This window comes from Amphiprion ocellaris, chromosome 12, assembly GCF_022539595.1.
Source record: "Amphiprion ocellaris isolate individual 3 ecotype Okinawa chromosome 12, ASM2253959v1, whole genome shotgun sequence".
NCBI classification, from domain to species: domain Eukaryota; kingdom Metazoa; phylum Chordata; class Actinopteri; family Pomacentridae; genus Amphiprion; species Amphiprion ocellaris.
This window is the reverse complement of record NC_072777.1, coordinates 28,624,472-28,644,566: the sequence shown is the minus strand read 5'-3', so window position 1 is coordinate 28,644,566 and position 20,095 is coordinate 28,624,472. Positions and strand designations below refer to the sequence as shown.

The window sequence follows — 20,095 nt, the reverse complement described above, 5'->3', positions numbered from 1 at the left end:
TGTCTGGGTGAGTTTGTGGTGAGGTGAAAAGGTGCTCTTGTAAAAGTGGAGTGCTTTGCAGGTGCATGAGCGCAAGTATTTTCTCAAACAGTTTTACAGGAGTCCTTTGACCTCAGGGCTTAGCTGCATATGCTTCTTATACCAACCTACACATGCAAATACACATGCATGTCTGCCAATCTGACTGTGAGTCTTTGAGTGTGTTTGTGTGCTGCACATCCTGTATCCGTCTAACACACTCTCTCAATTTCTTTAGCATGCACGTGAACATTTTATCAAACTACAAAAAAAAAGAAACAGTGACATACAGTGACATGACCCTGAGGCGGTGCACTCATTCCTCTCATACTTAATACTTTCCACTATCTAACTCAATCATACTCTATCTGTCTGTCTTTCCATTTCACATTCACAAACACAACATAGAAAATGTTATATTATTGCTCCGGTCTCCCGTAGCAACGCACCGAAACCAAGCCTCCCTTTCTAAGATTATGTTGTTACAACCACTCGGTTGCTTAACTGCTTCCCAAACTGTTTATTCTTGGATGGAAACCATGCATCTGCTGTGCTTGAAGGAGTCTTGAGTTAATCAAAAATATCTGGTTTGCCCTTGAATCATAAATTTCCAAAGAGGCCAAATCGCAGAGTGATGTCTGGACAGAGGAGCAGATCCCTTCCTACGTAATACATGGCCTCATTGGAAACAGGGTGCAAGTGATTGAAGTGTGTCCAGACTTGTGTCAGTGGAGAGCGCCACAGGCAGCTGATAAAACTAACTCCACCGTATGCCTGCATTAATGAGAAAATAATGAGGAGACTATGTTTTCTTTTTTAACTAGGACAACACTCTCGCACTCCTCTATGTACTCACGCACCGCTGGAATGGTGATATCTGCAGTCAGCTGAAACAATGATGAGACAATCTTTCAGCACGTACTAAAACTCCACGTTAAGCGGAGACAACTTTGAGGGCCTCTGAGGAGCTGTGACCATCTATAAAGTAGCGCTCAGGAGGCCTGGGTGGCAGTTATCTCTAAATGCGAAAAGTAAAAGTGCAGATCCAGCTGAGAGCACACCTGCAAACAGCGAAAAGAAGTGATTTTTGTGATGATGTTAAAACCAAAAGTGCTGCTGTAAACCTCTGGGGGGCAACAGAAAGTCAGGAGGAGCAGCTGCTGACAGTACTGACAATTATACAGCAATAAATGACCAGCATGCTAATAAACCTCGCCCCAGTTTTGTTAAATCTGCTATGGTTTCGTATTCACAATGGTTTAAATGCCCATCACTAGACTCCGCAGTTCCCCCCTCAGCACTTTGCAGTGTTCTGGCATCTGTTTCGGTTCACGCTCACTGCTCTCATCATCGTAGTTTCCAGCAGCAGCGGCAGCAACAACATCAGGCAGCTGATTTCACTCTAAAAACCCAATGTACTCCACCTGCCCCGAATCAAATGGCAGACTGATAGAGTTAGCTCCAAGCTGGTGACACATAGTGGAACATTCAGAGCTAGAACGTCCATAATAGCTTGATGGAAACCAGACCAGATGTAGATCATTAGACATACATTTTTTGGTGGAAAAAATATATTATTTAAATGCTGAAGTATGTGCTGGATGTGTTAATTAGAAACTATTTGTTAACACACTGCCAAATAAACTTTGCAAGATGATATTTTGTGAGTGCCGCGCTGCTGCCCCCTAGTGGTCAAAAACACCAACTTCTGCAGGTTCAACAGGAATAATTAGAATTTTTATAAACATTTAGCATAAAAATGCCATGAGAAGTGTAACTGTTCAAGATCATGCGTGGCCAAAACACTGTCATGTCATGTAGAATAACTGATGTCACCACCGAGTAGTCTGCATGGGTGTATTTTCACCTTTTTGTGCAGATATGTTACCCAGCAGCCCCCTGCTGAATAACTGTATAAAGAACAAGCATCATGGATGTTTCGCTCTACTTTTTCTCTGCATCAAACCTCTAATGAGTCTCTTTATTTGTTGACTCAGCTGAGTTTTCAGCATCAATACAAGCTGTCAGGCATGAGAGTCAGTCAGTTAAGTCAGTTATTTAAAAAAATAATAATTAAAAAATCCAGTGGTTGTTTACCATTTCCCATGTCTTTACTCTTCTCTGGGGGTCTTTTAGCAGCTTTTTCCTTCACACAAGCTAAATTCAGTTTTATATTGGATGCATTTGCAACCAAAAACCGAGAGGTGGTTACTGAATGTAGCCAGTAGGGAGAATAAAGGTTTCTCATTATTGTGAGTCTTTAACATCCAACGCAATCGTCATGTATTTATTTAAACACCAAATTAGTTTGGATTTCTCAAGGCCTCCTACAAGTTTATGCTTCATCAGAGTTCCTTTATGTGCCAAGTATAATAAATGAAAAGGAAATTGTCCTGGTAGCACCGAAGTAGAGGAGCAGGAATAACTCACATTTACACACTGCCTCAATATGTAGGTCTTCACATTTAGCATAACAGGCAATGCTAAATTAGTATTGTTTAAATAAACTTTATACAACCCAAGTTTACCCTAACATCATTTCTTTTGCAGCAGAGAAACCCCTACGGCCTCAAAATGGGAAGCAAACATCTGTGGACAGGAGCCTGAGGGAGAGCTGGGAGCCTTCCATCCATCTGGACGGGAGACCTGTGGACCGCTTCATCATCAGCTCCAGCAAACCCCCGAGGTCAAACCGCTTCACCAAAGTGAGCAAGGACAGTCGCGCTCCTCTGCTGGAGGATGTAGGTAAGACAGAAGCTAAGAAGGTCAAATAAAGCAGGATGAGAATGGAAGATGTTAAGATCAGGTGGTTGTGCGTCACTGACCAAGTTCTACCAGCAAATGAAAGTGGAGCTAATGGGACTGTGAGTGCTAGTAGCACTGTTAGACAAAAAGGCCATTCAGAGGAAAATAAATGGACGAAGAGCAAGAAAAGAAGGTTTGGCTTCAACTTTGGACGGAGCTTTCAAATCTCAAGGTTCTGCACTTTCTCAAGACAAGCGCCAAGAATAAGGAGGGGATGAGCAAAGCTGTTTACGAAGTAGAGACACAGGGAGGTGAGATATGAGGACACACATTTGTGGCTGTGTGATTGATTTTCATCAGTAGATTAGTTCATAATTGGAAGTGCTGTCATCAAAGGTTGCCAGAACAAAAGAAAGAGAGAGTACTAGCGGTGGTGGAGTTAGTGCCGAGCAGTCGTCATCCCATTTCAGCAGACAGCGGTTATTTTAGGCTTTTGAGAAGGACATTATTTTTAGGTCTTAACAGCTTCTCTGGTAATTTCTAATTCTGCCTTGTAAAACATTAGACAGGTCCTTATGTTTCTATGCACATCCAGTTTGCAGTGTTGACACAGTTTAGCCTGCTTTTGTCATTACTCCATTTTCCTCCGTCCTTGGCACCTTAGAGTCATACTTCATCAGCGACTCAAAGTCTGCAGCCAACCCTTTTCCAAACCCAGCCCTGCTCCTATAACCCAATCCTCTGTGTTGTGGTCACTTGTTGTGTGTGCGCGGGCAACATATATGTGTCTGGTAGTGGTTGCGGTTGAAGATAGGGTGGTGCCAAGTGATGAAGTCATGCATTGTCTTGTATTGTGTGTCCGTGTGTTTAAAAAAAAAAAGCATCTACAGATGGGTGCGTGTTTGTGTGTGCTGCCCAGTTGTGGCGGCCCTTGTGGTCTCTCCAGCTCCGGTGCAGTTTGCCATAAATCTCTGGCAGCTGAGCTGAGTTTCAGTGCTGCCTTTCCAGAAATTCCTCGCTGATCGTGTGTTGTTCCCTCAGCAGCATGAGAGCTGCTTCAGTTGTCATAAATAACATACTGTTTGCCTCCACATCATTATGTGTCTGGCCAGCCGCTATTCAAGCAAAGAAGATGAACAGTTGACCTATTATAAGCAAGAAGGAGGGAGATGGCGAGGAAATGAAAACAAGAGGTTAAAAATCCCACTTTGGTAACTGGGAGGAGGCAAAGGAAAATCATGTAAAAGCCCAGAGCTCAACACAAAAAGAGAAATACAGTTGTAAATCATAAATATGTGAACTGTAAATGTATAAAATTCACTGCTAACTTAGTTGTCAATAGCAACGTCATTCATCCAGATCTCCTGTGTCTTTTTTTAGACCCTGAATGGGTTAACCTGGATGGCTTTGCTGTGTTGAGCGGTGCACCTGTCAGCAACTCATCAGCAGGTAAACCTGATCTCAAGGCATCATTACCGACTTCACATGGGAGTGATGCATCTCAGTTAGCAGCCATATATATAAAATAATGTGGTCATATCCTTCAAAAGCTATTTTCAGAAATTTTCTGCTGACAGCGTGAATGTAAAACCCCTAAATCTAATGTGATGATGATTTACAGTGTTATGTCTCAGGGCAACAGTCTCCTTTTCCTTCATTCCCTCACCCGTTCTGTCCCTAAGGGATCGGTAGGGAAAAACTCTCACTGGTTTCTGACTCATAGATTCCCATTTAATTATGTATTATTCATAAGCAAGATCCAAATTTAACATCTATTTCGGAATGTGTTGCCTGTAACGGTATACGCCACATAAATTGTCAAATATTTGCCTGTTAGTGATTTCAATAGACTGTATTATGATGGAAAATTAGGAGCAGACAGATGGACTGCCTGAAACCTGATTACCAAATTATCCATAAAGTGGTTGATTTAAATTCACTCTATGATTGCAAGGTCAATTATTTGGCTAATTGATCAAGTGATTGAAAATAACCTGCCGAAACTTTTGGCAATCAAAACACTCGCAGTTCTCAAAAGTGCAGGTTTTTTAGGTTTTGTATCATTGTTAATTTAATAGCGCTGGATTTGGGGGATTTTCATTATTTGGGGATGTTTATAAACTAAATGAGCAATTGCATTAAAGGATTAGACTACATTTTTATTTTTGTGCAGCATCAAACATATGTCCTGTAAACATCCACTTGTCTATCATAGGGCTACAGTAACACAAATACAGATGTATACTTTTCCTGTGAACACTTCAGTCTCTCCAAACCACTGTACTTGGCGTGTCTTTGCACCATGGCAAGAATCATGGAGAAATCCCATTTAAAATCACCACTGAAAGGATCCGGACCAGCAACTGAACCCAGGACCTTCTTGCAGTGCTAACCACTGAACCGCCATGTAGCTCTGGAGTTTCATTTTTATTTGTTTGAGGCAGAGCTGCTCTGGAGACACAGCTAATCATGTTTGTTGAGTTACACTTTGGCAAACGGAGCCAAACAATCACTGGGGTTCTGGCAAAGTAATGCTAGACTGAAACCCAGAGAAAATGACAGAGCAAAAGAAGCAAATCCTAAGGTTAGCTCACTTGCTATCAACTAAAACAATGTTAGCCAGATAAAGTAATGTAGTTAGAAGCTAACATTCACCAGTCTGCCCCAAGCTATTCTAGCTGACAGCGGTGACACTACAGTGTTAAAGAGTGAAGTTACTGAATATTTGTGTCTCTTCGCTGTTGCAGCGGTTTTGCAATTTGCAGACCGTACCTGTTCACAGCCGGCTGCACATAGACAATAGTGTTATTTCTGCAGCTTGAAAGACAGCGACTTTTGATAAAACTGGGCTTGGAGTACATTGTCTACCTTACAACGATGGGGAATAGGCACCGTTTATGTTTTGACAGCCTATATCTAATGAGTTATTGATGCTGGAAGTCTGAATCTGTGAATATCTTTCCAACTTTACTGAACCCAGGGCCACTACCACTCAAGGAGTGACATATCTTAAGACATATATGTTTTCAGTGGGTTTGATAACTCTTAATGGTCTTAATTTATAGCATTTTATATTTACTTTATCTTAGAAGTTGATATCACAAATTTATTCTGTTTTATCTTGTTTTAGTATTTTATCCTTATTTTTCACAAATTGATTTTATGTTTTTATCCTGTCTTGCATTTGCATTACTACTACTATAACTTTTTGTTGCTGCCTGACTATCATGTACACTTTGGTCAACACGGGTTGTTTGAAACATACTTTAGAACTAAACATGATTTGGTTTGATAAAATTACACACAAAGCACCCCCCGCAAACTGCCAGATCCTTTCAGATGTGAGCCTTAGTTACTTAGCAATTTGCCCAGCTAACATTTAAATTGTCTGATTTATTGTACACAGTAGCTAGAACTTGATAGCCTGGTAAGCTAATGAATAAAGACAAATCCACTGGCATTAGTGCTGCTGCATGTTTGGAGGCGTTTCTTTGCCATTGGGTTTTGTCAGTTCACTAACTTGCCAGTGGAAGCTAAACTGATTATCTCTGCTTGGAGGAAAAGTCTGCCACTGAGACTGTTGTTTGTATAAATTAAACTGCGGGTACAGTGAGCAATGTACTCCACCATGAAACCCAAATTTAATATTAATGTGACTGACTTAATAGTTGCAAAGTTTAGACTTCTTAAAGAGTTGGAGAAATTTCATAGTTGGTCGTTAAAAGGCTTCACTTTTCAGCCTCAGCACACTGAGGTGGGTCCCTCTGCTATAGCAGTGGTATGTCTGTATGTCTGCCTCATAGCACCTTGGACCACTGAGCTTCCAGGAAAAGATGGGATCTGGCAGTAGGAGAACTGTGGAATCAATGGTTTAGTGGTCCGTGGCATTGTGACCTGGGCCAAACTATGCACTGTGACAGTTTTCCAGAGAGAGAAAGACAGGAAGAAGAAAAGAAAAGGGAAAAGTTGACTGATTAAAACCAAATGGGGCTCTTACTGTCTGAAGTGGTACAAGAGGCTGTTAAATAAGTATGGATGAGGGTCAGGGATGAGATTGGATTGGCAACGAGTCACAGGGGTCAAAAAATACAAAAGATATTACTAAGACAGTCTTTAGTAATGTTCTTTGAGGCAGATTTTTTTAAACCTATTAGATAGCATCTTTAGAGATATAGACATAAAATCGTAGATGCTGTGGTTCGGAAAGCTGCAGTTTTAACCAGTAGGCCACTGAACAGGAAATTTAATAAGATAAATAAGGATTGTATTGTACATTATATTGTGTCTGTGCTTTGAGAGGTGATAACTGCATGTTTTACATTTCTAAAATTTAACTTTCATGCCATGTTAACATCGATACAAATCAACAACAGTCTAGAGGAAAGGACGAACACGTTAAGCTGAAAACATTCTAATCTGCTTTGTCAGTAAATATGTGACTTCAACCGCAGGCACGAAATGCGATACGGTAAATTTCAATTTCACTTGCGCAGTTCCATTACTGGAAATATGTGAGAACAGGAAAAGCTGAGAAACAAGATTAGGACACAGGGATTCAGAAAGGGAGTTGGTACATTACCAAACTAACAGTGCTCTCTAGACACAAATGGAAGAATTTCATTCAGCTGTGTTGGCAGGACGGATTGAAGGTAGAGACTTAAAGACACAAATAAAGTTATTCAAATAGAACTGAGACAAAATTGTGCATTTTTGTTCTTCATTATATCCTCTTTGCATCATTAGTACTCAAACTTTTATTCTTTCTTTTATTAAGCTAAAACTAGACAAGACAATTTGGGACATGGTGGCCTCTTATTGACAACTATTCTCAGTTGATACATAATCCCAAAACTCAGCATCACAGTATTGTTTCAGCCCTATAACCCCTTTCATCAAATTCACCTAGCTGCATCAGCTGACTTCTCAGTGCTCACCCAGCTGTGCATTCAGCTGTACTGATGGGAAACAGGACAGATCCTTTTCATCTGACAGTGATTATGAGAAATGAGTAACGGAGGGAAAGAAGGAGGAGCGGAAAGAAAGAAGACAAAAGAGTGGGAGGGACAGAGGATTTTTTTTGTTGTTGTTGTTGTTATATTGGCAATGGTATCTCTCAGTACTGCAGCCACATGAGGGGGTTTGTCTGGATGTCTGAAACAGTGTCTGAGACGTTGTCCAAAATGGAGTGACTACTTGCATTGGATTAAAGCAGGAAACAGAACACCAGAAGGTTGGAGCAGATGATAGAGGACATGGTGTAATTCCACAGCATTTCCTTTCTGTGATAAATGACCTTGTTTACAATCACTGCTGGATAAGGTTGACATATAATTATGGGTTTATCAGTGAGCGGAACACTTATGTTTAATCATTTTGTAGTGAGCGTTTCAACAAGGCCATAAAAGAAACCTCAGTACAGACTATGAATGATCTATGGGGTCATAAAGGTGCACTCTGACTTTTGCCGTTCATTTTCATCCACCAACAGGTCCAGTCAGGTCTTCAAAACCTGCAGCCAGAAACCACTCCACTGTACAGCGGGCAACCAGGGTGGACAGAACGGCTCACCCATCAGGCATCTCTACTACCAGGTCACACAACAGGGCACCTCAGTCCTCATCAGGGCCCAGGCAGCCTGAGGGAGCTTTGACAGGAACCCCTCTGCTGGAAAGGAGACGGCAACACTACACCAAGCCTCAGTCGGACCAGAGGAAACGGCACACGCAAAAACTAAGTAAGAGAACCTACATCTCATACTCCTCATTACAGGATTAAATAGACAAAAACCTAGGTTTTAGTAAAATATACACGGAAATGTGTAAAATTCACCAGAAGCACCTCTAGAGTAGGTAGTTACTAGGTAGCATGTGGCATGATTACTGCAAGCAAATCAGTAACGAAACAGCTGGCAGCATTTTGGTTTTTTGTTGTTTTTTTCATGATAATTTAGCTAAGTGGATACATTTTGTTTGTAGTATTTTTAGTGTCCATAGTGTAAACCCTGGCCGTGCCTGGTATCCCTTTCTGTTCATAGCATCTGAGTCCGTTCATGTGGTGTCACTGCAGGCACAGAAGGCCCAGGGCCAGAGTTCATCCGCCAGCAGAGCAGTCGCAACCAAAACAACCGAACCAGGTACCTGCAGGTTCATCAAGAAACATTACAGTCTTTCTTTCCAATACAAAGACTGCTAGTAGTCATCAACAGCCATGTAAGCTGTGAACTGCAGGACATCTTTGGCTGACATGTTGGCCAAAATTCAGCTTTAGACAAATGTATTGATTGTAAAGATGATTTTAAGATTGGTTTGGACCTAGACATTGTTGTCTTTTTGTCTTTGTGTGTGTGTGTGTTGTCCAGTGCCACCTGAATATGAGGCCAAGGACATCAGTGTCAGGGTCATGTCTCCTCAGTCAGTCCTCATCTCCTGGGTTGACCCTGCCGTCGAGATGGGGAAAGTTGCCCCTGGGATGTCCAGGTGGGCTTGTTAAAGTTGGTGTTAGTGCATGTGTCTAGTAGCAAGACAAAAAAAAAAGAATGAGTACAGGAGAACACTAAGCCTATTCATTGGAATAAAACATTTCCATTTGCTCTTACATCAGATCATACACAGTTAGGTACAGGGAGAAGGGTGAGTCAGCACGCTGGGAGTACAAAGACAGCACCCAGAGGAGGATGATGATAGACACCCTGTCTGCTGATGGCATGTATGAGTTCTCTGTCAGAATTTCTCAGGCTGAAAGTCATGGCAAGTGGAGTGTCTCAGTCTTCCAGAGGACTCCAGAGTCAGGTATGTACTGTAACTGCATGCTGAGAATCATTTACAGAACATCTTGTTGTTGACTCTGATGCAGATTGCAAGTGAAGTAGTGAAGACAGGCTAATAGAGCCCTGCATATTTCTTAGAGTATGAAAAGAGCAATTATTCTCACAGAAAAGCATCCCCTCTTGCATAACCCAGTATGTTAGCTATTTTCTACTTCTTTCATCATGCCACACCTCATCACATTCACTTCCCATTACTCCCACTTGATATATGATTCTAAGTCTGGCTGCAGCTCTGTCATGATTGCAGCTTTTATACCGTGTCATAGCAGCTCCTAAGCTGCGGGTTATTGGAATGTCAGCATTTACTGCCTGGCTCACAGTTCAGATCTCCATCTGCAGCTTCATACATGATGTGAAAAGGTGGTTCCTCACAATGTGTAGCAGCAGAGTTTTCCTCAGTTGAAATCTCCTGGCACAACTATCCTCACTTTTTTTTTTTTTTAACATTGTTTAAGCAGCAATTTCCTCACCCTTCTTCCTTTACGTTGCCTGTGGCTTCTTTGCTGCTGGTTCTTTTTCACCCGTCTTTCCATTCACTTGTACTCTCTTCTTTTACTAGCACCATCTGGGCCACCTGAGAACTTTGAGGTGAAGCCACTACGAGGAAAAGGAACTGCTGTCATAGCAACATGGGATCCACCTGAAGAACCCAATGGGAGGATCAGAGGTCAGGACAGGAGGATGAAAATCAAACTTAACTAGATTTATTTTTGCTTGGATACCGGTACATACTTTGTGTTTGACTTTTGTCATTGCCAAAAAGAAGCACCTCCTACACTGATGATCTGCAATGGCCATGAATTTTTGTTTCCAAATGTTATGTCAGTACTGTGTGTACAGGCACTAAATATACATTTTTTCTGGGTAAAGTGTTGAGGTCACAGGACTTCTTTTTGCTATTGTTTTTCAGCTAAACAGGACCCAGTTAAGAAAGACAGTCACTTCTAGCTGGACATGTGTTGAAATAACATCAGAAATCAAGGGCAGTGCTAATAAAAGTAAACTAACCAGCTTCCACCTTCCAAGTAGGATAGTGCTGTTGACAGTTAGAAAGAGACAAATGCTTTAACACTCTGAATCCCAAGCAGTGGCTGAGTGTTTTCTTTGCTCCCATCACATTTTTCCTTACTGTCCGGTCACTTTGCATTGCAATATAAACTCATGCAGCTCTATGGAAACAACAGAGCTATGGCTAGATGTAGAGCATAACTTTGTGCTGCATAACAAAGTTATAATGCCATAAATCACGAATATGAATGAAAGGTGAATTTCGTCTTTGATTATTTACTTAGCAAAAATTTAAGGAACATTGAATCAACAGATACATTTTTCCAAGTGCACACATAAGAAACCTAAGAAAAAAGTAGTGAGCGTACATACTGTAGCTTTTTCACTATTTACATTTTTAATTAGTTTCCATACTTTTCTCTTATCTGCTCGTTGTAAACACAGCATGTAATTCAGCCCAATTTTGCTCAAAGGTCCCAGAAATTGCTTGTGTCACTGTTAGATTCCGCTAGATCACTAATAGTTGCATGGAAGAGCAGAATGTTTTGTTTTATACAGAATCTGTTTACCATGAAAATTTTATTTATGGTGAATTTTTAAATGAATTGTAAAGAATAACATGGTTTTAATGAAATGTCACAATTATAAGCTTACATTTTGTTTAGTTTTCTGATTGAATGGCGTATCACGGATGACTAGTTTAAGGACCACAGGAAAGTTAAACATCCAACAATACTTTCTGTATTAATTATTAAATTTTAAAACTGGTACAAATGCTTGCCAAAGAGGGCAAGCACTTCTGAATTCAGGTTTTCAAAGGCCACTGCTTGACATTTTCTTTTGAATAGTTTTACTCTATTTTCACAGTTGTTTCTGCTCTACTTTCACACAGAATACATCTTGTCTTATGCCCCTGCAATGAAGCCATTTGGAATGAAAAGCATCACGTACCGAGGAAGCACCACCACAGCCACCGTAGATGGCCTCACACCTGGAGACCGTTACATTTTCAAGATTAGAGCCACCAATAGGAGGGGACAGGGACCACAGAGCAAGGCCTTCAGTGTTGCCATGCCAGGATGTAAGCACTTTTGTCTCTATACAGTACATGTTTATGTGTGTGAGCTTAGAATTTTATAACTAATCTAATAAGATCAAGACCTTGCATTATTATATTACAGAGACTGCAACAAGATGACATATGTTGTGACTTGGCGATATATAAATGCAACCGAATGGAAATTAACTAAATTAAACTGAAAATCACAATCCTGAATCCATTATCCTTTGTATCTCCTGCCAGCCAGCAGTGCTGCCTCATCATTCTCAAAAACCAAAGACAGCTCAAGGACTAGCCACACTCCTTCCAAACAGGATACCGACCATGAAGAATCCGACCTCCAATCCACAGAGGTGCCAGAAGAACCAACCACACCACTCCCACAACGTCCTGCTGCACCGGTCAACAGGCGTCTACGTCCACTTTCCCAGACACGCTCCTATCACAGCATCTTCTCCTCTGTCAGGGGCTCAGTCAGGAATACAATGAACAGAGGGTCAAACAGAGGAAGAGGTAGAGAAGAGGAGGAAGAAGAAGCGAAAATACCTACAACACCACCTCCAGCAGAGGAGACAACAACTATGGAAGTTATGCCAGAGACAAAAGAACCAGACAACAATGTTTCCCCTGACACTGAGGATGATGTGGATCATGATGATGAGCTCCTGACTACTGAAACCCCCAGTCTCAAAGTTGTGACACCTTCCCCAACTAAGCCTGCACCTTCTGGTGCTAATCCACCAAAGAGACGGCCAATTAAGATCAGAGTCCATCAAAAAGCAGGATCCAAGGATTCTTCCTCATCCTCATCCACTGGTTCATCTTCATCTTTGTCTTCATCCTCCTCATCTTCTGCTACCTCATCCTCTTCATCTGATTCCTCTTCATCTTCTTTCCCTTCTTCTTCCTCCTCCTCATCATCCCCTTCCACAACCTCATTATCTTCTTCCTCACATATTCAGGAGTCAGCAGCCAGTAGGAAAGACTATGTAGCCTCCACATACCCAGAGACTAAAAACATCTATGATAAATCCAGCATGACACACGCGAAACCCTCCACAACAGTTATAGAAGAAACCAATTCACAGCAGACAGACACTTCCCCAGTAGGTAGAGGTTCTGCTTCAGCAGGACGCACCAGTGGGTCTAGTTTTAGTTCTAGATTTGGTTATGGTCGAAGACATCCTGGAACTTTGTTGAGAGGGAATTCAACCCGCATCCTGAATGGTTATAAACCTGCCCACACCTCACAGTCAAATTCTCTAAGCAGAACTCAGAACCAAGTAGCATCAAACACACGAAATTCAGCAACATCACAGTCTGCTTTACCAGAAAGGACTCAAAACCATGAAACATCAAATACTTTCAGTCCAACAACATCAACATCAACTTCAGGAGACACTTCCAACAGCAGGGGAACCTCAGATTCATACAATATTGACAAATCACAGTCCACATCAGAGTCTAGGTCACGTGGCTCTACAGCTCTGCAAGGCACCTATCCATCCACTTCACACAGCAGCTCAAACAGTCGTTCCACTGCAGACACATCAAGGTTTTCTCAGTCCACTTCTCAAAGAGGATCTCACAGCTCTGCAACTTCACAAGATACACATAATTCACAGACTTCACATACGTCACCAGAGCAAGACACGTCATACAGAGAAGGAAATGATGACAATAATTACAAAAACACACAGAGAGAAGTAAACAAAGCTGAGGAGCCTACTTCAAGCTCTAGAAAACAACACGCAGAGGAGCAGACAAGGGAAGAAGAGGGGAGGGATGAAAGCACAAATGAAAAGCCTGCAGTTTCTCGTACTAGAATTAGTTCTTCGTTTGCTGAAAGATTCCCTTGGCTAGCTAGTCGTTACCCAGGCAGATTTGGTTCAGGTACAAGGACGGCATCTCCCAGGCAGGAGGGTAGGACTCCGTTTACCCGGGTGTCATCTTCTGTAGGGGCCGGCAGACCAATTCTGAGGGGGACACCCACAAGGGTTGCAGGAGCGACGGGTGCTGAAGGAGTGTCCTTGATACAGGAGACGCGTGAAGATCTGAGGACTCCTAATCATGACTCACTAAAGAATGAATTTGGAGCGAGTTCAGTTAAGCCTTCATTGACCAATCAAAATACAGCATCTAGCGACACTAGAAACCCATCTACCTCATCTTCATCATCCTCCTCCTCAGCATCCACCTCTTCAAATCCTGATTCCCATCATTCCTCGAGTGGACGCAGTGACTCCAGTGAGCCCAGCCATAAAGGAACCTCAATTGGAAATGATAATGATCGTATTAAGGATTATCTCGATGAAAGGAGTAAAGAAATCACTGGGAGAAATGGTAAAGCTGCAGACCCGACAGCAGCTCAAAACAATCCTACTATAACTTCAGCCGATCCCCACAGAAATGGAGAAGACAACGAGAGTGTCGGTAATAGGGAAACCTCATCCAGAACAAGGTCTGGCACGTCCTCTGGATTCACCCCAACTTATCGCCGTCCTGGTGTAGGGGTAAATGGGAGAGTGCGCTCTTCTGTTCTAGGTAACAGGCAGTTTGGAGGATCTAGGCTTCCCATCAAGCCACAACCAGCACAAAACTCTAGACTTGGCTCTTCAACATCTGATTCCTCCTCATCGTCATCTGGTTCTTCTTCTTCCTCAAGTTTGCCTCAGCCAGTGTTCACCTCAGTTCGGGATGGTGGCACTGCTGTGGCAAGGACAGGGGGATTGGTTGATGGCAACTCTCAATCCACATCATCGTCTTCATCACTGTCATTGCCATCTTCTTCATCAAGAGACAGCTTTAGGAACAATGGGGGGAGACCTCGCTATCCCATTAGCAGAGGGAAACCAAGCAATGGAGGAGGACTCAAACCTGGCAATGGAAATGGTAAAGTCAGTTGGTATGTGCATGTGATTAAAAGTTGTTGACAGCTGCTGTTTTACACAAAAGGTGCAAGTGCCTCCTGGTGGAGCCTTTAAATGATAGATAATGTGTAATAATGTGATCCCTAACTATCTTTGTAATGTTGTGGCTCTGCTTAAATTCTGTCATAATTAGGTAAAAATGGAAGACCTAATTTGACAGCAACAGACGATAAAGAGTCTTCTTCCTCTCATGGAACTAGCAAGGCCACAGGCCAAAGGTTTATCACTGGACCTGATGGAAACAAATGGGTAACTATGTTTGAGCTAAAGCATGAGCTATTTATATATCAGTGTAACATGAGACAGAAAAGGTATTAAATACTTTCCCTTGTTACTGACATGTGCAACACAAAATACAGTAGATTGTGCTAGCTTTTAGGTAATAGTCAGACACTTTGAAATATACAGCTAGTAGAGGCTTGGCTCACATTAGCATAAAGACTGGAAACAAGGCGAAGCACTTATGCACTGGCTGACTGGCAACCTTACATAATGAAAAACCACCAGGAATTTATTGTGCCTGTCCAAGAAATAGTCTGGCGCACAACAATAAAACCACAAGATGTTGTTTGCACAGATTAAACAAATCAGATGTGACCGTTGAATGTGCTTTAGTGGTACTTCAATTTGGATTTTGTTACCTTCTGCGAAGTAAAGGTTACTTGTTGTTGATATACAGTATACCTAACTCACAGCAAGAAAGCAAATAAGCATAGTCTAAAAAGTTCTCCTTTAATTGCTTCAAAATTTGCCCCTTTATCCTTTTAAAATATCTTTGAAATTTTACAAACCAATTTCTCCCATTTAAGTTGTTGACTAAATGAGTATGTTTACAAGAACAAGTGGTAAACAATTCAGTTCAATTTTATTTATATTGCAACAATTCAACATATGTGTCATCTAATAGCACTTCACATAGTGAGGTAAAGATCTTATGCATTTTTAACAAAGAGCAAACAAACCAAACAATCCAAAATTGCCTTTGGATTCCCTATGAGCAAGCAGTCGGCAACAGTGGGAAGGAAATAGTAGCATGATTTACTAAATCTTATGTTCAGGATGAAACAATAGTTCTGATTTTAATTGTATAGATTATTATGTGGTTTTTGCTAATATTTCTGTCTTGCCAGGTGGTAGACTTGGAGCGGGGAGTTCTTATGAACCAGGACGGACAGGTTCTCCAGGACTCTCAAGGCAAACCCAAGAGAGTGGTGCTTGGAGAGGATGGACGCACCATTTTTGGTAATATGCTTCAATTGATAATTTTTTACACTATATAGCTCAAGCATTATGTGCAAAAAAATTACTTAATCAGATATAGTACAGTTGTTGTAAAAATCTTTTGGAATATTTGCCCATTCACTCTCAGCAGTCTGCATGCTAGTTAGCCAACAGAACAACTTTAGAAAAGCATATTTATAAAGTAGTTTTCATGGTTTTTGGTATCCATTTGGTAACTGTTTTTTAGATAATTTGATTGGGTATCACCAGCACAAACCTTTGCTAAAGAATTATTAGTGCACAACTGTATTTTAACACTGAAGTCTTTTAGTAGTCTGTATTCATTTTTGAAAAAGTGGGTCAGATTTGTTTTATGTTCAAACTATCTAAGAAAAAGTCATTAATAATAAACCCTCTCTCTTTGCTCTGCCCATTCACCAACCACCAGACCACATGGGCAGTCCCTTGGTAAGCCAGGAAGGTATTGCATTGTTTGGCCATGGCAGAGATAGCCAGCCAGTCATCAACCCCAAAGACAAAGTCCTAATGGTTGGAGGAAAACCTGTAGTTGGTTTGGACCGGCCACGCCCAAGGACCACCACCACAACAACCACCACCACCACCACCACCGCCACCACCACCACCATGGCTCCTACTACCACACCTGAACCCACCACCACTGAATGGTTCATAGAGGAATCTACCACTGCAATGCCATACCCAACCTGTCCACCTGGAACCTACTCTAAAACAGATGAATATGGGTATCCAATTCTGGACCCAGAAGGAATTTTGGACTGTTATCCAGAAGGTGAGCCTTTCACTTGATTCATAACTCTGCTGACACCATCATAAAAGATCAATCTAAATAGTGATTTGTGCTACAGGAATGAAACAATATACTGCAGCATTCCTACTTACAGTATTGTTTAGTTAATAGCTTTTCCACAGAGCTGAAGTCAAGTTCAGAGTCAGAATAGTGAACATAAATAAGTATGACTTCACTAAATCTCTCAGTTGCATTGTTTGTCAAATCCATCCAAACCGAGGCCATGAGTGCTTCCTGTCTGTGCCCACAGAGTCCTATAACTCTATAACTGTGTGTATAACTGTGTGATCTGGTCAGTTGTGTGTGTGCACATGTGTGTGTCTACCGTATATAAGACCACAGGAACCACATTTAAGTCTCAGCCTCTGGGAGCTGGCTGTGGTCAGAGTCCTGCTGGTTTAAACAGACTACGAGCTGTCAGTCATACATTGCCATTTGAGTTGCTACACAAAGATAAGGCCTGAAGCACACTTACATGCACAAACACACAAATGGATGTTATTGTTATTACTGCACACACAGAGGGGAATTTGAAAATAATTAAACTAAACCCAGTCTAGAAGATCAGATTAGCAGAGTTGCAACAAACCAAAAAATGTTAAAGCAAAATCAAAATAGAGATTATATTTATTTAAGCACCTAACACATAAATATACAAGCATAGAACTGTTAGTATCAGATAAACAATCCACTTTTGTTGTTATTTATGTTGCATTATAAGCTTCAAAAGCAGTGTAAATGGACAAAGGGTTTGCAAAAATCCATTCAGACAGAATTTTGAATCTGAAATAAAAAAGCTGTGACACTACAGCTATACTACATAGGTGAATATGGAAAGTTACCAGGTCTTATTTGGTGTAGAGATAATAAACAATACAATCTTGCCAAGCAGTAGATATACACTGATCAGCCAAAACATTAAAACTTTAAAACCACCTGCATAATGTTGTGTAGGTCTCTGTCAGGTTTCTAAAACAGCCCTGACCTATCAGGGCATGGACATAGGACATCTCTGGTATCAGGTGTCTGGCACCAAGATGTTGGCACCAGAGTCCTCTGGGTTGTGGGTTGGGGCCTCTGTGGATCTGCAGACCATCTATGGACACTTGATCAGATTGGAATCTACCGTAAGAAAGTTCCAAGGCCAATTCAGTGTCTTGGCGTCTTTGCCATGCTCCTCGAGTCATTCCTGGGCACTTATTGCGGTGTGGTTGGGCACAATATCCTGCTGGGGGAGGAGTTCCATCATAAGTGGGGTGTATGCTCTTCAAGTGGTGGGTATATGTCAAAGTAACATCCACATGAATGCCTGGGCCCAAGGTTTCCCAGTAGAACACTGCATTCTGATCAGATTTGTCATTCACTTCAACTGTCTGTGGTTTTAATATTGTGGCTGATGTATTTAAATAACAATCATAGCGATATTGATTTATAGCTTCTATGTAGTTTCTGAGATCCTATTCTCCCTGCGATGGCAGATAAAGTCCTACTAAAAGCATCAAATTGACTCCAAAAACATCACAATAAAATGGTGAAACTGTCTAGTCCCTCTGTGTTCAAATGGGTTTGTCTATATGGATGTGTGGGTGTACATGTCTATGTACATATGCCAGTTTAGACTGTGTCCAAAGCCATGTGAAATTGATGCTACGGCTTGTTCTACTTCTCTGACAGAGGACTCCTCAGGGATGGAAATGGACTACATGGTTACACAGACCATGATGCCTGATGCTTTTGCTCTTGAGAAAGGTATTGGCTGAGTTTGGCTTTGGACCGACCTACCGCCACAGGGCTGGGATAGACTAGAGTACACTGTATGCTCATTGTTTGTGGCCTTTTACACTGCACTGTTTGTTCATTGTCTGTTTTTCTGTCAGTGAGTCTATTTCCTAGCTCTTTCCATGTCTTCCTCTTTGCCTTGTCTGTGGTCTTCACTTTGTTTCTCTTTTTGTACGTTTGTTTGGCTTGGTCTTGGTTCATTGCTCGAGGTTTGGATATTTTCCATTATGGGCTGTTTTTAATCACTTTTATTCCAAAAAACTGGACGCTTGCTGCATGTGAACTGCATTACTAAGCTGAGGAGAATGCCCTGGCTTATAATTAATGCAATGTATTTTGCTGTTTTATCATTGCTTCATAATGTAATAAATGAACCCCAGCTTCAGCTACAAAACACTAGCTGAATGGAAAATTGCAAACTCAGGTTGATGGTAGTGTATACCACAGGTGTGTGGATATCTGAAGGAATCGACTGCATGAGATACTCTCTTTATTTCTAAGATTTGCTGGAAAGTCATAGTCAGTGTAGATTTATAGCATTACCCTGCCATGGCAAAAAGCTGGTTGCATGTGTTTGGATCATGATGTAATGCCAAGGTCCACTGGTGCAGCAAAGGGAAAAAAAACAGCGATGAAAGAGGAAGAAACTAATTGAACTTCACCCACCAAATCCCTCCACATTTGTTAGCTTTGGAGACTTGTGAAATAGCCGTTGTCCTCAAGGACCCCTCCCCCACTCACATGGAAAATACAGGCAGCAAAAATACAGCTTTAGGCGTTGGGTCCTTACAAAGTGAGCTCATACATCTGTCCACAATTAATTAAATGTATCTGACACTCTTATTACACAGATCATGGCGACAGTTACAAAGGATTAGTGAAATGGCAGTAAATTATCGAGTTAGCTTGTAAATAATATATATTTATTTTAATCAAAGGCTCACTGACACATGTGTTGTTGCTAGATGAAGTTTTTGTTCAGACCACCCTGCCGCCCACCACCACCACCACCACCACCACCACCACCACCACCACCACCACCACCACCACCGAGATCCCAACTCCAGAACCAAGACCGTCCAACAGAGGCCCTTCATCTGAGTTTGACCTCAGTGGGAAGAAGCGATTTACAGGTACTCAAAGACTAAAGTAATGTATCCTTGTGCATACTTACTCTTGCTTTAATGATCTCTATGCAGTCACTTATTGTGTTACTCTTGGGGACGGTTTTATGTGGCTGTCCACTGCAGGAACTCAGGGCAGACTCGAGGTGGCAGGAACCTTTACATGAACTCCCATGTAATCAACCCTTTCAGCTTATCTGCTACCAGTGCGATGTAGAGTTGGACAACTTCCGCCACAACTACAACTAAGACTGCAACACAATAATGACAAGACATAATAGTTTCTGCACGTAATTCCAGTTCTATGAGCATATCTGAAATAGAACAATGCAGAGTTTGCTATGCTAGCTTATACAGTAAGTTGAATTTTATGTTGAGGATTGTGATGCTTGAGAGAAGATGACTGCTACACAACGAGGAAATCAAAAGGGTAGAAAAATGGCATTTGTTGTCTTCTTCCAGTTTAACCATCCAGCGTCAAGATGCACATAGCATTTTTATGGAGTCTAGAGTAGGTACATTTTTCTACACCATAAACAACCCTGAAATACACTA

The 20,095-nt window shown here is 41.5% G+C and overlaps 1 protein-coding gene across 4 annotated transcripts in view; it reads left to right on the top strand.

The window, feature by feature from the left end:
• The window catches only part of fndc1 (fibronectin type III domain containing 1), a 43,179-nt gene that overhangs the window by 4,079 nt on the left and 19,005 nt on the right, over positions 1–20,095 (top strand). Inside the window, exons 2-15 of one of the 4 annotated variants that reach the window (XM_035952125.2) lie at positions 2,572–2,763; positions 4,144–4,212; positions 8,252–8,497; positions 8,798–8,896; positions 9,122–9,239; positions 9,364–9,551; positions 10,149–10,256; positions 11,490–11,678; positions 11,901–14,549; positions 14,721–14,836; positions 15,718–15,829; positions 16,257–16,619; positions 18,312–18,386; positions 19,382–19,549. In XM_035952125.2, coding sequence (XP_035808018.2) covers positions 2,572–2,763; positions 4,144–4,212; positions 8,252–8,497; positions 8,798–8,896; positions 9,122–9,239; positions 9,364–9,551; positions 10,149–10,256; positions 11,490–11,678; positions 11,901–14,549; positions 14,721–14,836; positions 15,718–15,829; positions 16,257–16,619; positions 18,312–18,386; positions 19,382–19,549 — 4,692 coding nt within the window. Of the gene's footprint in view, positions 1–2,568; positions 2,764–4,143; positions 4,213–8,251; positions 8,498–8,797; positions 8,897–9,121; positions 9,240–9,363; positions 9,552–10,148; positions 10,257–11,489; positions 11,679–11,900; positions 14,550–14,720; positions 14,837–15,717; positions 15,830–16,256; positions 16,620–18,311; positions 18,387–19,381; positions 19,550–20,095 lie in introns of all 4 variants that reach the window. The other 3 variants (XM_035952124.2, XM_035952126.2, XM_035952127.2) reach the window with 3 other exon arrangements.